The following is a 20,747-nucleotide window of genomic DNA, read 5'->3' on the forward strand; positions in this document are numbered from 1 at the left end:
AACGCAGCGTTACACCTCGCGATGAAGAGCAGCAAGAAACCGGCAGAAAAGTAAACCCAGAGCGAGGGACACCAGCAAGATGACGACGCTCAGACAACGACTGGTTCAAAGGTTAATAAAGACACAACGGGAGACTGAAGATGATTGTTTTTATGTTCGGTGATTGGTTCCCCTTTTTGCCGTCCACAGTTGATATTTAGGTATCGTGACGGGTATCCTGCAGAGTTCTGCCCGCCCGCTGAGAATATCATGCATCTCGCAGGACCGCGCACGCCTGCGGGGAAAACTGCGAGACATCGCAATGATTTCTCTGCTGTTTAAATGCGACGTCATCTTCTCCGTCAGGTTCCTCAATGATGATAAATCCTCTGAAGTCTGTAGTTATGAAACATTTGAAGTCTTCAGTGTTTTATTCCATTTTCATTGATACGACTGATCTGAAATTTACAAGATTTTCTTGACTGATCTCAATATTGATAATATTATTAGTATTTCACCGGAATAGCACATTTTCTTGTTGTCTTCTCTGTCAGGTAAATGAAAGCAATAAACATTTACATCGGGGAAAAAAGACGCGTGATCTCAATTCTAAGCCACACACTGTAGTAGCAATGATGGTACATCTATTATTTTCGGGGCTTATAATTGTGTCTAGTTGATCCGAGATGAAAGACAAATGACGGCCAGTAAACTGACCAATGGAGTGACGGAAAAGTGCAGACGGTGATGCGTAATACAATTCCTTACCCCCGGTAGGAGAAAAGTTACAGCGAGCAGCTTTCAGGCCGCGTGGTAAACAACATGCTGCGTTAGCGTCAACAAAGAAGTGTCAAAAACCTGTGAAAACCGCCGTATAACGCTGCAAAAGAATATTTCAATGCTGCAGATCCTATTCTTTCATGGCATTGACCGCGATTTGAATAACTGTTCTCAACTGAGCCTTTGAAGTCCCGGACTCGCTCCAATCCCTAAATCTCCAGAGCGTACGGGGAACATCCGCAGTACCCCGGCGCTCGGTACGAGCCTCGACGTGCGCACGGGACGGGCCCGCCTCTGATGTGCACACGGGACGGGCCCGCCTCTGATGTGCACACGGGACGGGCCCGCCTCTGATGTGCACACGGGACGGGCCCGCCTCTGATGTGCACACGGGCGAACTGCTTTTCAACCACGGAGGGCAGAAGGAGGCGGAAAGGCCGCGTCGTCCTGAACGCTCCGGCACTGATAAGGCGCACGAGTGACGAGTCCACTTTTTTTCCCGTGCGTTTGCCCCGAGTGATCTTCGCATTTGTTTTTGTTTTTTTTGGGGGGGGGGGGTATTTTTCCTTCACTCTTCACTGTCTGTGCTCCCCTACAGGGAGAAGAACCAGATAAAAAAAAAAAACTCGCCTCCGTTCCAACACGGTTTGTAACCTGACAACATTCATCTGCCGGCGAGTAAACCACAACCCCGGTGTCCCGTATAATCAAGGCTGCGTTTGACAGCCCCCCCCCTCTCCCCCCCCGCCCCCGCACCCCTACTTTTGCACACAGCTCCCTTCTAAACATCAGCAACCAACCATTAGGGACAGCCGACAAAGACGGAGACATTTTGTTTCTTAAAAAACGGTCCAACGGTTATCAGTACTTAGACGCAGATGCGCAACCAATTTCCTCAGAAGAAAAAAAAATCCCTTTGGTTCAGCTTTAGTCGAAGACCACATCCCGCCTTTTCTACCTAGAGGCAAACCTCCTCTTAGCATGACGGCACGGGAGGAAAGCCGCGGAGACGGGCGATTAAATTACACATTAAATATGTCATATCTGCTTTCATGAATCAATCCAGTCTGTACATTTCTATAAAGTAATGTGCATTACGGGGGGGAACTTTCCCAATCTTTGATTGCACCACTCTCCTGATTTTGCGCTTCGTGGCGTCAAGGAGTACATGTGGACGTCAACATAAACAGCTTGATTTATAAAATATGCATGAGCAGTGTAAATATTATTCAGACATATTCGCTCCAACTCGGGATGCAGATGTTCTATTCAGCTTCATAACTACTTCGTCGAGTTGCTCTTTTGAGCAGCAACAGTGAGCAACAGAAACGGTTGACAATAAACCACCAAACCGCCGCAGCCTCTCGGCTCTAAAAGGACTGAAAGAACTTTGTCATGCAGAAAAGAGAATAATGCAAAGAGACCTTGATTGTCCAACTCTCCCCATCCATAGTTTATGTGTTTCATTCATTTCTAGAGTAATAGAGGACATTTAGAAAGTTTTCCTGTGAAACAGAATCAAATGGCTTGAAATAGCTCCAGTAGTCCTCGGAGAGTTTTGCCGGCAGAGGAATTGGCTGCCTTTTATGGCCCGGCCTTGGAGAGCACTTAGGACAATACATTACAATAATTAAATTTCAAGGTGGCCAAGAAGCGGAAAGCAAGAAAAATTGGAATTTAATGCTCGCCCCTCTCTCTCTCTCTCTCTCTCTCTCTCTCTCTCTCTCTCTCTCTCTCTCTCTCTCGCTGATGTGGTTGTCGTTGCATTTTTAGCAACTTGCAGGCCAATGAAAGGGCAAAAGCATGGAGAGGAAGTCAGACACGCACACATACACACATTCCTCCCGAGGTGATGCAGGGCTGCCAATTAATTCTTTGCAGAGATCCTTCCTCCTGTGTGAAGAGACAGTGGCAAAGAAAGAGCCCCCCCCCCCCACCACCACCACCACCTCCACCCACCCGCCACACACTCAGACGTCTTCTCGCTTCTCACTTGAGCTATAAAATCCATTTCGGGAAAATGTATTTGGACGTATCAGGAGAGGTTTGCCAGGCTTGGCTAATATGGAGTTTGTAATAAAACAGCTCCAAGGATACTTCTTAGTCCGCTGCAGTTGCCTTTATCTGGTGGTCTTACTAACAACGCTGTCTCGAGCTTAACAGACTTAAAATGGAAATGATTTTACTGCTGAAAAAGTGAAACCAGCGCCTGCCTGTCGATACACAAGACGAGCCAGCGAACGGATTTTGCAAATCAAGTTGAACGTGACCACCTCTGGAGACAGAATTAAAGAGGAACACGGACTATGACGTGTTTGTAGGACGTAAGGAGCCACGCACCCACAGAGCTGCTGCTTTTGATGTGGTTTTATGTCTCTAAATAGATAGACTGGTTCTTACCTACGAAACGTCGACTCGTTCGGTTCCTCTGTATAATGTTGTAAAGTTCTGTTGCAACGACTTTAATAACCTGTTAGGATTTGGCGCTATGGAAATCAAATTGAATTGAGTTGAATTGAATTAAATTAAATTGAATATCCTACGATCCAAAGCCAAACAATACTAGCGTGACAAAGTGCGATTCTAATTTAATTCTGTTGCAAGTGAATATTGATCCAAAGGAGATTTGAAAGGATTTGATATGTTGTCCTGCTTAAAGGTGTGTTGGTTTTGAACAACAATAAAACAAATGCAAAATAAATAGCCCCGAATCTGAACGGGACCTGAAATTGTTGTAAACAACCAGAATAATAAACATGTAACCGTCCACCGGGTAACTTTTTCGCTCGTTGCCAATATGGATGAATATTTCATTGAAAGGGAGCAGAGCATTCTGTGTTTACCTCTTTCTAGCATCGTGTCATCCATCTAAATTAGATATAGATATATTTTTAACAACATGTTGGCATTTCCACTTACGGCTTCACTGGGAGGCCGTGGGGCCGCTGTGATTTGGAAGTAGCATTAGCTGCTAACGCTTGTTATTTACCTCAGGTAGACTGCTGGTCATTTTACCTTCAGCGCACACACAGCTTTCATGAATATGTAGCAAGCGTTGCGGTGCAAACTGCATTTTTTTAATTTTTTTTATCAAACTACAGTCGCAGATTGAAAATGCGCCGTAAATATTTCAGGCACAATCTCGACGTTTCTTCCTGGAATTTTTTGTTCACGAGTGCCAAAACGTTGGGACGTGTTTGGGGATTTTAATGAGGTTGGTTGTAACGCACGCTGACTTGTTACTGAGCGCTTTTTTAACCCCCGATACGAAACAGTTGATAAATAATTACAGGTGCACTGACGAGCTGAACAGTCACAAGTCCCCGTGGTACCTGTTTGAGAGCAGTGAGTGTCTGCAGGCCGGTTGCCTTGGCGACCATGGTGTGGCTGTTGCCGGGGCTGGGCTGCAGTGACAGGGTCAGGCCCGAAATGGCGTGAACACGCAGCTCCGTGATGGAAACCTTGTCATCTGTGACCGAGAACGCCGCCTCTCCCAACACTGCGTCCACGGCCAGCGGAGACTCCACCTGCAGAGAGAAAGGAAAAAGAAGAAGAAGAAGAAGAAGTGTTTTTATTGTCTCGCCATCGTTTAAGTCCAGAATAGACAACAGCTTTATTGTCTTTCTGAAACTCATAAATCCCATGACAAGCCAATTTTGGATTAAAGTGTTTTGTGCTGTTGTTTGTTCCAGTGCGTCTTGAATCCATGTGTCAATGCTTCTCTGTCTATCATGGAGAAAAAAAAGCAACAAACAACAACAACAAAAAAAGCCTCAGTCGAGACGGAATCCATCATCGACCAGACAACGAGGCACAATCTGAAGCCGCACGCTTTCACGGTGACGGTTCGCACAAAACACTTGTGCCCAGCGAGGTGTCATCACTTGAAATGCCCAAAACCATTTAAAGATGGTCCTGCCTCTTTGGGTAATCCTCGGCTTTTGACAGGCCTCTGCAACCGGTACTTTCGGGCACTTTTTAAAATATCATTATTTCTCTTTGCAATTGTAACCAGAGGTCATGCGGGACGGAAACAAAGTAAAAGAGTCGTTCGGCGAAGCGGCGGCCTTGTCTTTAAGAGTCGGGCGGGGAAATCTTTTCCACCTTCATCTCGAGCATTTTATGAGTCTAGCTGGCGTTCAAAAAGCGTGTAAAGCTGGAGCCGTGATCGGTCTGGTGCTCCGACAGGCTTCCCCGATCATCTCCGAGTGAAACCTTGAAACAGCGAGACAGCTACATTCATTTAAACACATCTCAACCGGCGATATCTGGAAGCTGTAATTCGATGCGGTGCGAATTCCGACTGACAATTATGAAACGGTAAATAAAATGAAAGGACTCTTCACCTGAGGGATGCTTTCTACATGATTGTTTTCATCATCGTGTTTCTTGTTTTTGTTTGTTTGTTGTGCTGCCTTCGGCTCCGATCTAAGTGCCACATAATTTGGGTGCGACGCAGTTTGTCATCTGAAGGCCTGAGCCAAATCCTCTGCGGAAACAGATGCATCCGCAGGTGGTTTTTATTAATTCGAGATCATAAAAGCATTTAATAAAGACGCACACATGCACGTCCACGGTGTACACACAGTGAGAGAGAGAGAGAGAGAGTGCAGCGGCAGGCCGATCTCGTTTTTAATCACAGCCACTGAAGCTCGTGTTTGGTCGTCTTGGGATAAACTGAGGACTCTGAAAGTGTTAACGACCCCACGAGAAGCTAAGAACCTGCAACTCCCCTCAAGTCCGTCAGAACTGAAGAAGCCTTTTGGGTGAGAGGCCGAAGGTTTTGCAAGGAACTAAAAGAAGTCCAGTTGCCTTTGGATCAAAGCGTAACGTTCATAATCCACCAACCAGGTATCAGATGTCAATTTCGAAACAGTCACGGCGCGACCCTCCGTTAACCGGGCATTTACGTGCGTGGAAGTTTCACACCGACAGAACGTGCAGTACACACGCTAGTCCACTACAGAAAAAAAAAAAGCGTGTAACTCTCACGCCTGGACAGCCCAAAGCGTAGCTATCTCACGCTTAAGCTGTTGCGGACGGGCGTGTCCATTTCACGCTTTGCCCTGATATTGAGTTGAATACACATATTAGCTTTTGTCTGGAGCTTCTCTACCGTCTCATGACCAGACGGGAGTTTGCTCTTTTTAAAAACTCCCACGTTCTCGGCTATTTTTGTTGTTTACACAAAATTGTCAAAACGTCTTCTGCCAATTTCCAAAAGACACGTACACGTTTATGCTGTTCGATGTCTTTGCCTCTTTGAAACCTTTACGACGGGGCCTCCTTTTTTGTCATTGATTACGATTTCACGATAAACACTAAGGAGTTTCTGTTATTCGGTCCACTACCGGAACTTTTAAACATTAAACTCAACGTGGCCTTGTAACTTTGTTCAGACTTCTCGAGTAATCATTAGCGATGTAATCATTGTGTATTTCTGGATGCCTTCCCTCCGTGTCCTTTAAAAAAAAAAAAAAAACACAACAGAAACAGCCTGTGTGCAGCAGGAGCTCTGTGGCCTGATGTTGATTAATTAACGTCTGTATTCTCCTGTTAAGAAAATTAGATCCTCACCTTCAGTGACACTTTCCCTTTTTTATTTGCGGTTCGGTGGGAGCTCACTAACTAGACAGCTTGATGACTTGTCAAACTTTGTGTTGCACAATTACAAGAATGATATAATGTTCTTTGCTAATGTCCCTTTAACCTACAGAGGTTAATGGTCGGAAACAATTACATGCTGCTGTGTGAGAGCCTCTCTGCAGCTGTGTGAGTTTTACGCGCCGTGTGCACTTTATGCTGCTTTAGTATTACGGTTAAGTATTAAAGAGTATTGTGAAAACTTGTACAGAAGAATAGAAAAGTTAAATGAAAAAAAAAGGCAAAAAATAGGAGGTAAAAAAAACCCCAACCATTATGTAGCTATGAAATTCTGCAGTCAGGTTCCACTTCTTTATGCATATTGTTTTCCTGTGATGGATTAATGCGCCAGAAAGGAAAGTTGTGGTTCACTGGGCACCACACAAACATGCACACACACACATACACAGTGTTGTGTGCAGGTATGATAGCATATGGAACATTTAAAGCTTAAAAAAACGCAAGTTGCGTGATGGATCGCTCTCTCAACAAAACAATCTCTGCATTCAGCTCGATCGCGGGAGGTTTTTATCTCGGTGGAAAGCTTCAGTTTAAGAGGAGTGTTAATACAGGTGAAGCCCGTAAGTCATTTGAAGGAATACAGACGGAGAGGTGAGGCATGTGTCGCGAGCAGAAAGAAGTCAGTTTCATGTGTACGAACACGTCTGATCATAAATCCTCCTGAGGTCAGACGGAGTACGACTCCGCCGCCGAAAACTGTTTGCTCACAATTGATTTTCTGCTGTTTGAAGTTCCATTCAGCCGTGGCTGATATTTTCAAGGGCCAATTAAAGTGACTAAAAAAGAAAATCTAACACTGTTAAAAATCGATATCGTCGATTTACGTCCAAATGTCAAAACACAACTCAAAACACGCACCGTATTGTACATTGGTTGTATAAACTAAGAAATGTAATCACAGAAACTAATCTCGTTCCAGGTTATGATCGACGCGGAAAATGTATCAAAGCGTGTTGGCTTTTATTCCTCAGCTGTCATTTATCCAATTTCAGGGATATTTAAAAACAAAAAATATCTTTGCCTCTACAGATCAGGTGCTGCAGTCAAAAGTTTGATTTCACAGTTTGAACCTCCGACTGTTTCCACTATTTTTGGTGATTCACTTGACACATGTAGACCGTATGTATATTATACATGTCGACAAATTCTTCATCTCAACTGAACCAAAAAAAAAAAGTAAATATAATATATTGTACATAATAAAATAAAATAATAAAAGACATATCTATAATAAAACAAGGAGAAGCCAACCTCACATTTTGGGAAAAGAGCAGTATCCACTGATATTTTTAGATAAAAGGTCTCATAGCAGTTTCCACCCACCGTTGCCAGTCGTACAACGAGAGGACAGAAAAATAAATAAATAGAATTGCCACCTCATAGTTGTGTGCCTCCGCCAATCAATCACCTTTTAGGACCCCTATAATATATGTTTGGGAAGACTTTAAAGACATTTCGAGCTAATTCTGAAAGGACACAGACGCTGGAGCCACGACAGTCGACGGTGCTTCAAATATAGATGCTGCTGCAAAGGAGCTACATGTTCTAAAACGTGGACGCTTCGCACCCCTTCTGTTCCTGAGTTATGGTGTTGATTAGTGGCCAGAAAAGTGCTGTTTTTGTTTCGCACAGCAAAAGGATATAAATTGCAATCACGTGTGTCATTTTATCCTTTTAGGCATTTAGGTGAAGTTTTTCAAGAATTAAAGTATGAATTGTTGAGTTATGGCCAGAAAAACATGTCTCAGTAACCTTCAACTGCCAAAATTGAATCAGTTGCTTTTTAAGTCCAAGAGAACATTTGTACCAAATTTGAAGAAATTTCCTCAAGGCATTGACGAGATATTGCACTCACGAAAATCGAAAGGACGGATGTTTGGAGACCTAATTCAAAACTAAGTTTTTGAAATTCATGTTTTTTTTTCTGTCACTCTGATGCGGGTGGAAATGTTTCTAAAGTTAACGAGAGGAACCGACCTGACGAAAATTTCTGCCCTTTCGTGACCTCTTCCTAATTGAAGCATTAAGGAATTCACAGTCCCACGTGATCAATAAATGATCACCAAAACGCCTTGATTCACTATAATGTTTCCGTCTCGTATTAAAGTGTTGTGAGTTCAGAGGACGAGCTCATTTTCACACTTCTGCTCTCATCTTTCTTCTGTGAGATAAAGTTACTTTCTTTTTTTTCTTTTTGTTTTAGGGCAGTTTAGTCAACACGATCTGAGAGTTTGAATTTAATAAATTTTTCATTGTTTGAAGCTGAAAATAGTTCATTTGTAGGCTAAGAAAGTTTTGGCATTCAGTTTAATTGAAACTGTCAGCTTTGAATCTATTAATAATCGGAATGAACGGGAGCTGCAGAAGCTTCAGTCCGTTCCTGAAAGTCTGTAAAAAAAAAAATAATCTGATAGATATAAACTGAGTGCAGCTCCAGTTAAGTTTATTATTTAATCTGTTGGCACTGATGCACTCCTGATTTTCAAAATAATACTCAGGGGTGAGAACTGCTAGTAATTTCAGAGGGAAAATAAGCTTCCAACAGGCTTTTATCACATTAAAAATGAAAACCCAGGAGAAAGATTTTCTCCCTTACTGTTATCAGTTTGCCATGTTTGTGCTGTATTCCGGGGTGCATTTGCTAACAAAGTGCAGCCATTTGGTTTTCGTTTTCATTCAGATTGCCTCATTTTCTTTTGCCACAGTTACTGATTTCCCAAGTTCCCCACAACATCTACAGGAAAAAAAAACAAATCCCCCCCAACAGAACGACGCTGCAACGTGTTGCATCCAGCGAGTGTAAACAGAAGGCGTATTGTTGATGATGTGATAACGAGGTAAAGTAGTGACTGAATGAAAAGCAACAGGAGATGATTTGGGTTGTATTCTTGTCTTCTAACTATCTCCTCCTCATCTCGCAGAATATTTATCGAGGTCAACGGATTAGCGTGTTAGCACACTGAGCTAATTAGAAACAGAAAAGTACAGCTGGTGAGAACGTGATCAATTTTACAGGTAGATGGAAATTGAACAAGTCTCCGTCCTGGAACGAAACTGGATGTTTTATTAGAAGGAAACCTGCATTCGATTTTAAAGGGGTTGCAGAGAGTTCACACAAACGTAGCGAATACGTCGTCCAGTATACGACTATGACAGAAACTGACGCAGGGTTGTTGTGCTTCATTTCTGTTGCATCAAATTGCAGGTAAACATTTTTAAAACAGTTTTAACATCAGAGTTTACTCACTTAGTTTTCTCAGGTTGTTTTTCACAATTTCTAGTTCCCATTAGGTGGAGGATTTTCAGATCTCCGACCCGGTGATGGAGACGAGGACACTTAACAGGGGTTGCTCATTTTGGCCTCACAGCTGTGGAGGTGTTACGGACTGAATTTAGGGATGTTATTTCAGTTTAGAAAAGGAATTCAAGGGGTAATCAGAGTTGTTAAAAGCTCATTCTGCCTGTCTGTAAACGATTTAATGGCAATGCATCCGAAAGTTATCGTGACATTTCACCTAAAACTATGAACTTTCTATTCTATAAATTCAATGGGAATCCATTCGAGGGGCTGTTCAGTCTGCAACACAGTAGTCACATCCCGGCAATCTGTGGAGCCGTGCTGGGAGCGTGGCTAAAAATATGTCCGATCTCACAGTGATTTGTCAGGACAAACTTGACTGAACATGAACAGGATTCACTGCGGCAATAAGCTGAGGCGCTGCTGTAGCAACGTGATCCGTCCCTGGTTTACCACCTGTGAACACAGACAGCTTTTTATTTATTTTTATTTTTTTACTGACTGTTTTCCTGCCAGTCTGGCCGCTGCTTTACTGTGCTTTTAAAAGGAGAGCCCGATTTTATTTATTACTAGATTCTTTTGGCATTGTTTATAAAAAAAAAAAAAAAAAATCTGATTGAAGAGGGGAAAAAAAGAAAGAAAAGCTGCTTACATTTAACAAAAAATAGTCTGGAGTGAGTTGTTGGTGGGTGACACCTGAGCGTAAACAGAGCTGTCGTGACCAGATTTAACAGTCTGGGATAAATACTGATTTCCAGCTACAGTAAGTAGTGAATGACGATGTCTGCCATCTGCACTGCTCTCTGGCGGAGCGAAGACATCAGCTGAAGTTGTGCGGCTCCTTCCGGCCGAGCTCCCGGGTTGAATTTGTCATCGGTGCTGCAGGTGGGGGAAGTGAAGCGGGGGGAGGAGGGAGGGGGTATACTTTACATGTTCCTACACCGAGAGCTGCTGTCACCGTTGAGCATACGTGATGTGAAGCTGAGCGTGGCGTCACGTCGGGAGGCGGCGGCCACGGCGGCGACTCTATTTCACAGGCAGACGGGAGATCAATGAGTCCGAACGGTCGTCTGACACTGACCAGCGGAGCTCCTTCACCAAACACGGCTGAGCAATCGCTCATGCGAGTGCGTATTACTTGCATCGCACTGCATTATCTCGTCCTAACTGCGCCTCCGCGCTTCTCTCTTCAAATCTCGCCTTCGATAAATCATACTTTGGGTGTAAAGTGCAGCAGAATATCGGCTTTCGTGGATGCCGACTGTCCACCGTGGCGGAAACACACCTGAGTCACCTTTCAGCCGATGAAGCATCCTCACGCATCCACAGAAAATTACAACAGTTTGGAGAAGGTGACTATAAACAAGGGGTCTCTGAGGCCCCCCCCCCCCCCCCCCAAGCTACTTCGACAAAATAAAAGTGTCCGAGAGCTACTCATGTTTAGTAACATTTATTCACATAGCTGAGCTCCACCCAAACCAGCTGAATAAGCTTCTTTTCAGTCAACAATAACGAATTGATACTCAACACACACATTTTGTATCACAACAGCTTAAATTCAATAGCATGCGCATGTTTTTTGTTCCTGTGTGCATTTCTTTACGTTTCCGAATGGGAGGTATTTTCTTTATTTTCTGTATATACAATGACACAGATGTAATGAAACGTGTAAAATCATCGAATAAAACCTTCTAATATAAGAATTAACAATGAAAATCCAGTGTTTCCTCTTCGATTGGGACCCCCTGCACCTCCTGAAGGAAACACATGTCCAAGTCAAAACCTAGTATACGGCCTGACCTTGTGTGAAACTGGAGGGCTTTTAATTTGAAAAGTCGTGGCATTCAGCCTAATGGCTCCGCCCCGCTGTTACAGTCCGGCGAAAATATAGTATTCATGTTAATTACCTAATTAATGAGCACCCCGTTTTCTTCCCAGCTCAGTGTGAGAGTCTCTGCTGTGTTTCTGTCCTCTGATCTCTGTGTGTCTCACTGTGGGCGGAGCCTCAACCTCTGCTGCACTCCTTAATCGTTATTCTCTTGGACAGGTTGCAATATTGCATATTGTTTGAATCTCCTGCGATCTACTCGGAAACGAGTGGAGCTACGAGTTGGAGGCCCCGGCTCTGAAACGACCTCGAGAACGGATCATTGGTACGTTTTTTTTTTTTTTTTTAAAGCGAAGCTGAAAGCTGAGCTCTGCAATGCAGGAATCTGCAATAGAAACCTTCAGTAAGATTTTGATTACGATTTATTACTTTGAAAGAAACTTGCTGGTTGAAAGTTAAAGTTGCACCGACTGAGGTTCTATCTAAAAGTACATCGATATCGTGTAAGGACACGCCGTTGCCTCTAATTGAGACGCTGGATTCACACTGTACGCCCCAAGAATAATGTCTTTTTGCCTGATTTTGAGACTGCTGGGAAATCTTATCAAACAGAATATGACATTATATGAACCCGGCGCACTGAGAGCCCTTTACATTTTTTCTCAGAGTCAAACTGTTGTTTCGTGCTGCCGCTCGGGAAGACGATGTTTTTTTTTTTTTTATTTATTTATTTTTTTTTTATCTCTGAGTACACATACAGCTTCACCCAGCTGGAAATTCACTTGTAATGCAAATAGGAAAACAAACAAATAAATAAATATCACACCACTGTCATTTTGTTGTGGCACAAAGAAAAGTCAAACGAGTTGTTGTGCACTCTCTAAAATTAGATTTTCTATTTCGGGACAACAAATTAAGGAATACAGTGAATTTAAAGCAGCAAATACTTCAGGATCAGTTTATATATACTGTTATGTACACTATTTAAATATATCTGGTTGTTTTCAAACTTTTTTGTTTTGTTTGCTAAAATGGATTTATAAAGTAGCACACGTGTAAAGCCTCTTACAGGAAGCCTCAGTTAACAGCATCAGACAGAATAAAGACAACTTCAAATAAGATAAGAGTTTAATATTCAGGAGGTTTCACTGAATTGAACCTCGGTCAACTTTTTTCTGGACTTAAATGACAGGTTAATTTCCTCTGACTTCTACCAGCTCCAGCCTTCATCTTGTTGAAATGACGGCTGTTTTTCATTATGCTTCCCATCAGGGTAATTAACGCTGACAAGCACCGAGATGTATCTTGCCTCTTTATGCTTGTTTGCACAAAACAGAAAGTGCTTCTCTTCCAAGAGGATGAACTGATGAAATACAAACGTAATACTTCTCGAAAGCGCCGGCGGAAAGTGGAAACATGACCCTCGCTTGCAACTTCAACCGTTGTGTAAACTTTCAGGCAATTACACAGCTTCCCACACTGCAGAGGGAGTGGGTGCAACAGCTGCGACATAAACCTGTACCCCCCCCCCCCCCGCCGCAGGGCGAGAGCTCCCTCAGCAACCGCAGGGCCCTGCAGCGGAACGGCCGGTCCCTGATAGGCACTTCGAGAGAATTACTGTCTTCGGGGTGAAGGGGGGGGGGGCATTTTCAACGTTATTGGACACATCAAAGTATATAGAGACAGAAAGAGGGGGAATGACATGATGAATGTCCTGGGTCATGAAACTCTACTGGAAGCGAGCAGCAACAGTGATGTCACCTATTGGTTTGGAGCAGGAAGTGATCATATTTGGCCGCCCTGGGGCGGAGCTGAATCTGACTCGATCTGATTGGGAACTCGAGGACACTAGGCCACCGCCCACCCATAGCAGGACTCTGACTGAACCACAGGCCTGTCAATCAAACAGACACGCCCCTAAATATACTGCTTTTTGAGGCCCAATGTCTAATTAACGCTGAAGCTATTTTCTGATTGACCGCCAGAAAACAAATAAGAAGGAGTAACTTTAGTGATCAACACCAAATTGACTTGTATTGACTTTGTATTTCATGAAATAAGTTGAATGGGAGTCTGTGGAACCGGAGGCTTTTTTTGGAGCCAACCTCTAGTGGCCCTCGCTGGTATTGCAGTTAAAGAAACGTAGTTTTAATTTTCAGACCCGGAAGATCCGCTTTTTTTAATTACAGTTTATGGGTAGAAGTTTTGGAACTTTGTTTACAAGTTACATAAAATGATGTGCTCATGTATTTTCACCTCGGGGCTTGTGTATCCTCGTCCCTATATGCCTGAATATTTGAGTACATGTCTGATTTGGAAGTTGCATTTGATCATTTGGTGAGTAAAAATGAACTAAGAGACTTTAATAGTGCATTTTTTTTTTAAACTATAGAGCTTCTTGAATTAAGTCTATCTTTAAAAAAATATGTGATTATATTTGAAGAGTTTGACTATGGTTTGCACAAAAGAGACGGATGTAGTTGTATAGGCCTATATGCTGGGAGTTGAGCTTCTGGTGCTGCATACTTATTAAAAACAAATCCCCCCAGCTCTTGGTATTTTCTTCTAATTGAGTGACACGTCAACGATGTGATCCCTGTTTAAATGTTGTCGTCTCGAGATGATTGAAGTGGATCTTAAAGGCAAATGCACACGCTGTTCCTACATCATTAATATTGATGAAAGATTCTGCAGATTACACCATTTCTTTTATTCCCGTTCCACCGGCGGTCGCTGGATGATTGCATGTTTGCAGATGTTAACAGAATGATCTCCGATCTGAGGACGAGCAGCCAAATTCTGTCCAAGTCTGGATTTTGCCTTTGAGGAGCGGCTATTGTTCAGTAATCCTCTGGATTAAGACCCCAACTCCCAGCAGGTTCAGTGGGTTCTTAGAAAGTCATCATTTTGCCCCTCGAACTTAGAATATAATTTACACAATATTTAATATGTGCTACGTATGTAATTCAACCTCTAACTCTCACATACTTTGCCCTGCGTCTTGCCCTAAAGAGACCTGTCAAACGCAAGTGAAGTTCAAGACTTAATTCACGCGGCAATCATCAGCCGCTCCGACACAAAAAGAGAAATCAAATGACTTCTCTGAAATATAATAAATGGACAAAAAGCTGCTTCCTCTCTCTATTCATATTCATCAGCTGGCGAACAATTTGAATCAGTCTCGTAAGACTCGAAGACTAATTCATATCCTCCGACAGACTGAAAAAAAAAATCCAGCAGGAGGACTATTGTTGAGCTATATACTGTTCATTTTCACAAAAATCAGCATAACAATTTAACGGTTCTTGTAAAGGACGCCCAGAGAACTGGGGATCGTCTTTGTAATTTGAGTTTTGTAAACCATCAATCATTCATGCTGAACGGACAGCGAGTCTGCGGAGAGCCGTTTCGGTTGCCTGCGTGGCGTTTTAACGTTGGACTTTTTTCACGGAGGTTTCTTTACCTTGCAGTTCTCAGCCGTTCACGAACACCCGCTGGGCTGCAGGTGCAGGAGGTGAAGTTTTGGAGCAGCTGGGGAGTTTCAATTTGTCTGCACTGGCCAATGACCTCTGACTTCTTTTATAATGAGGTGGTGTCCTGCTGGGAACTTTGACTTACGACCGAATAAATTGGGAATGACATTCAACTGTAAATAGAAGCTGTCCTGGATTTTATTGGACACGATGGCAGTGAGGTTGTACTTTTTTTTATCTGGTGCCACTAACAGGTCAGTGTTTTTTTTTTATATTTTTCTACCTCAGCTTTGAAAGATTAATAAATTCGCTTTGTCCAGTCATGGTTCTGGATGCTTTGGATTTGAATCAATCTCTATTTTTTCATGTAACGCCAACATGAGGTTCACATTTGTAGTTTTGAGTAAACTGTCTCAAAAACCCAGATGGATTGTTGTCAAATTGAATGCAGACATTCAGGCTTCCCCTCTGGATGAACTGTATTTTGCACCGTTTGTCATCAGGTCAGGTACTTTGAATTATGACCAGTTAAAATCAAAAAGTTCAGAGACCGATCCTGTTGCACGCTAACTGAGCGCAGCACGTTGAAGTGCATTGAGCAGGAGGAAGCTATAACCTCCACCAGGAGGTGATGGAGACACGGCGCCACACTTCAGGCGGTTTGCAGCAAATGTTTTCCCCTCAAGAGCGTCAAAGTAGAACTCGGTGTTGACCGTCTGACCCTGAGGCACCTTTTTTTTTTTTTTTTTTTTTGTCGGTTGTTGCTCTGTGACGTTCTTCCACTCAAAACGGCTCTCCGGACTCACCGCTTTCATTGCCATAAGCTTTCCGGAGCATTTTGAAGGTCTCCATTTCGGATTAACCGAGTTTGACTCTAAATTTGATGTGCGCTCTCCGTTCACGTCCGTAGAGAAATTGCAGACGCACCCGGACCACTTAAAAGATTAAAGAAGACTCATATCTTTGTTTCAAGATCAGTGCAGCCCAGATCCATTAGTTTTGACTAATCTAACATCTCCAGACCAGCTCGATCAAGCCGTTCTGGATCCAGTCCACAAGCTTTAAAAGTTGTTTGAAGGATGAGATCATTTCTTCACTCCTTATTTATTTATTTAATCCAATTGCTAAAAGACAATGTGGCAAGCTACATCTGGTCGTAAATCGATGTATAATTATTCATACCCTTCAACAGATTATAAGTGATCCATTGCTCATTTAAAATGATGGATGGGTGACTTATATCTTTCCTCCTTGTTTTGCCATCATCAGATGCATCAATCAGGGAACTATTCTTCCTCCTGACAGGCTGAGACTGTGATCTTTCACGGCGATCAAAACTCTCACCAAGCGTTACTTCTCTCCGTCCCCATAAATGACCAGTGAAGCGTCGGTAAATCACAGCCCAGGAGTAATAACTTGCTCTGCCTCCTTTATAAGGACTTCTGAACCTGTCTCGGCTGGTGCATTTACATGCACTTTATGTCAGGGGAGCTCTTTAACTTGAGAACAGCGGACGGCGGCGACGTACATTTACAGAGCAACAGGTTATTGTTTCGTCACAGACGCACAGAGGTGACACGGAGAAAAGGTGAAAAGGGAAGAGGATATGTAAGTTGTAAAAAAAAAAAAGAAAGATAAATCCTTTTTTTTGTTACAACTTCAGTATTACTGTCATCGTTTACGCCGTCACTCAGTCGATAAGTTAACTGCCGAGATGTGCGGCAAAAAAGGGACAAGAAAAACTGGCCATCAAACGGTTTAACAAGGGTTTTCATCACAGAGAAAACCAAAAAAAAAAGGATGAACACTAAACATTACCGGCCAATCTGTGTGTCGCAGCCATCCATCACAGCTTATCGACTGCTTTGATCAAGCTGCATGCGCCGGGTTCACCTCAGTAATGATGGATTATTGCGGACGTTTGCTCACTTTAGATTATTTTGGGAAACAGTTGCCTTTTTTTTTTTTACAGCCTGTCGAATTGCCTGCTTGAGTTTCTTGTCCCATCTGAGTCTGTTGTTACTTTGGTCCGAAGTGAAATGTTATCATAACCAAGAGAGATAACCAGCAAAACTACGAAATGAGACCCAAGTTGTAGCGTTATCCTTCAACCCTTTGAACCCCGAGCTATTACCTTCACTTTTAAGATCATAACTTGGTCATGATAGGGGCCAACTATTTATACCATATCTTGTTTTTTTCAGGACAGTCTAGGTTATCTAAAACTTTCATCATCTGATTTGATAATACTTTTAGATAAGATAAGATTTTGTATATTAGCCTTAACATCAAGTAAAAAAAAAAAAAAAAAAATTGGGAGTAGCGGGCGTGAAGATGGACGCGATTAAATTTGATGCAACTTGAAAGTCAAATTTCTTTGCAACGCTTCGTCACGCAAACGAGGTACTGGGATTGTTGGAAAGCTCAAACCGTGCGATGTCATAGGATATGTGCTGCATCTGCCTCTGGTAAATAACCACTGCGAAACCCAACAGAGAAGAAGTGGTGGGATTTTGGATGCAATTCGTGTCCATTATGATGAGCCTGCAAAGGTTCTTTTTCCCTCAACCTTCATTTTGTGTGGGATTTTTTTTTCACAAAGCACCTTCAGGGAACACCACGCTTCTCACTCAGACGTATCTTTCTTCATCTACAGGGCCGTGACGTGTAAACGAGTTTACCTTCAGCGTGCTGGACCCCAGCTCCAGGCCCACCAGGATCGTCCTGTCCACCAGCTCCGCTATCCTGGGGTCGGCCACCTTCAGCGAGTCCTGGACCAGGTCGGTGACGTCCACCTGCCAGTCGGGTCCCAGCATGGTGATCACCTGGTCGGTGCCCTCGGTGGAGGTGGTGTGGAACTGGGTCAGCACCTTCACCAGGGCCCGCTGGTACTGCAGGGTGCAGCCTCGGCTCACGCGGCGATCGTCGTCGTCATCGTCTGCGTCGCTGTCTCTGGTGCTCCTGGAAGCGCAGACGTAAAATTTAAATACAAAATGAAAAATCCACAAAATATATCTCTATCTGGTGTCAAGCAAATACAGGCCTGGTTTTTTATCCTCTCAAGAACATTGTGGATGACAGTTTTAGGTTGCTGTTGAATTTCTTTCAAAAATGGAAACTTAAAGTTGGAGAAGCTAAGCTCCGTCATGTGGCCAAATGTGTCTGGAATTATGCACCAAAAAACACTGAGAACAGCTCATCCAGAGGTAAAAAAACCCCATCACCAATCATAACTTCTTCAAACCGAGCATCTGCTTCTAAATTACGCTCCGCGCTGAGTCATGACATCTCAATTCCTCTGTTCGTAAGGATCTCGACTCGTTTTATAATTTGACATCATCACACTGATCGGGAAACTCGGCACCGCTCCATAGAAATCCATCACGTTATCTCTTCTGATGCGATGAGGAAAAAAATGTCCCCCGAGCCGGCGGGGAAGGAACGATAAGCACCAAAAAAAAAAAAGCAGTTTTTGGACGGACGCCCTTCTTATTTCACAGGAGCCCTGGGCAGTGGGGTTAAACATGCCAGGTGCACCCCCCACCGAGCGCAATCTGCTCTACAACAAGATGTACGAGTTGCCCAACGTCTCTCAGCAGGCTTGACAATCTGCCAGTTCCTCCTTGAAAAGCATTCCTCCGCTTAATCTTCGCTTTGACTTAACCGTGCGAGCGACTTGAGATTCAGGGACGGCAGCGAGGGCTGTCAGACGCCGACAAAGTACGTATGCACACACACACACACACACACACACACACACACACACACACACACACACACACACACACACACACACACACACACACACAGCGCCGATTAATTGAAAGAACCGTTTCGATTATCGGGCCGAGAACTTCCGTCCCGAGGTCTCATCAACGCTTTGAATAGGATCCCTCAACGAAAGAAAATGCATCGGTCAATGCATTTTGAGGCCCGCACCACCTACTGGGCTTTGATTATAAATTCATCTCGGCACCGCACCTCGCCGCACTTCATCATTCCCCCCCCAATACTTCGGCTCATAACTTTGACCAGGCAGGTTACATTTTTGGAAACCAAAGGGGGCCCTCCCAGTAGGATCTCGGGGATCTTTGAAGGAACGTGCATGAAGCACCTTTACCTTCACCTCTGTCGGTCTGATTCATCTCGGGTCATCGATTCATCACCTCTATGTCGATGGTTAATGTGGCTAAACCACAATGAATTCAACACAATGGAACTTATTGACTTGACGGAGATTGCAGGCATATGTCTGCACATTAACAGCCTGGTTTTATTGTAGCAATTTAGTGAATTCGAGGTCAAAATAATCTTGCGTATGGGCTCCGTCTCGCATCCTAATTCACAAATTGGGAAATTTCTGAGACCGTGTATTAAAATTCTGCCCGGTAGCAGATGTGGGTATTACTACCGAGTCTAAAACGTCTTCTTACGTGGTCTTACAAGCATCTGAAAGTTGCAGTTCCTTAGCCTGAACGGTCTCTGATAAAATTCTTTTAATTTAGACGATGGCTTTAGAAAAAAAAATAAAAAAATCAGGATCTCACAAAAAAAAAAAAAATCGGAAAAATAAACTGAATAAATGGTGAAAATAATACGTGACGTGATGCACATGCATTAAATTATACGCATATGTGTGTGTGTGAACTGAGATGTGATGCAAAGTGAGTATATTTGATGGAGAGATATTTTTGTGATTAATTAAAGGAACATTTTTCCGCTAGAGAGACATTTCCTAATTGTTACCCGTCTCTCCTTGCATCGAAAAAGTTGCACATCTGTAGTATGAATTTTTTCCGACAGTGGCTGTAAACACCATTAAGGAGGTTGATCACACGACTCGAGGCGAGACTATACCTTTTGATGCATTTTCATTCGCGGGAAGTCAGAAGAAATAAGGTGCAGAAAAATGAAATGAAAAAAAATCCCCCCATTTATTTAGAAAAAGCACGGCCACGCCGCTACGGCACAAAATCTACCCTGGAACTAATTTGTTTTGCAAATATTTCAGGTAAATTTGAAAGGTAATACCATCAATTTTACACGAGGTTTACTCATCACGAGGAGAACCGCTCAGCCTGTGAAGACTGTTATATAATATCCGCCGTGCTGCGGGAGCTTTCTTAAGCCGAAGAAAATATATTCAGAGGACGTCACCGGGGTTATCTGAGGCGGGCCTTCGAGACTGCAAATTTATGAGAGAGTCTGCATTACCAACTAGAGGGTCCAACAAAAGACTGCTACTGGGTGCATGATTGGAAATTCAATGCTTTAGGAGTTATACGGTGTATTAAAAAGTCTGGATCTCAGCTTCTTCTTCGCCCCAAAAAAAACCTAAACTAAACCAGTGAAGAACCTTTTTAACCCTTTAATGCACCAGATGCAAACCTTTTCTTTTCTTTTCCAAATTTTCATGAAATATCTTGTTTTTGATTACCGCATTATTGTCTTCATTCACAAAATACATTTTTGTAGCACCGCATCAAGTTTACACACCTGCGTCCAAAATGACACATGTATGCAAGTGTAATTAATTAAGACATACTTTAATAATAATCTTGATCAAATTATTATTTTAGCAGTGATTTGAGGTCAAACAATAATGGACTGTGGTAAAAAAAAATATAAAATAATAAAATAAATTGCAACGCAAAGAAACCCTCAGTCAAAGCATGATCATAGACATTTTTGAGCCATGTTGTGCACTGTGACACAAGAATGTCCT

The 20,747-nt window shown here is 43.0% G+C and overlaps 1 protein-coding gene across 2 annotated transcripts in view; it reads right to left on the reverse strand.

Moving 5' to 3' along the window:
* The window catches only part of tmem132e (transmembrane protein 132E), a 327,452-nt gene that overhangs the window by 4,711 nt on the left and 301,994 nt on the right, over positions 1–20,747 (reverse strand). For both annotated transcript variants that reach the window (XM_069145923.1, XM_069145921.1), the window contains exons 7-8: positions 17,704–17,983; positions 4,092–4,286 (exon numbers count right to left, since the gene is read on the reverse strand). In XM_069145923.1, coding sequence (XP_069002024.1) covers positions 4,092–4,286; positions 17,704–17,983 — 475 coding nt within the window. The remainder of the gene's footprint in view (positions 1–4,091; positions 4,287–17,703; positions 17,984–20,747) is intronic.

This window comes from Embiotoca jacksoni, unplaced genomic scaffold, assembly GCF_022577435.1.
Source record: "Embiotoca jacksoni isolate LCO1_2020_lvr unplaced genomic scaffold, fEmbJac1.0.p SCAF_13, whole genome shotgun sequence".
Classification (NCBI taxonomy): Eukaryota; Metazoa; Chordata; class Actinopteri; family Embiotocidae; genus Embiotoca; species Embiotoca jacksoni.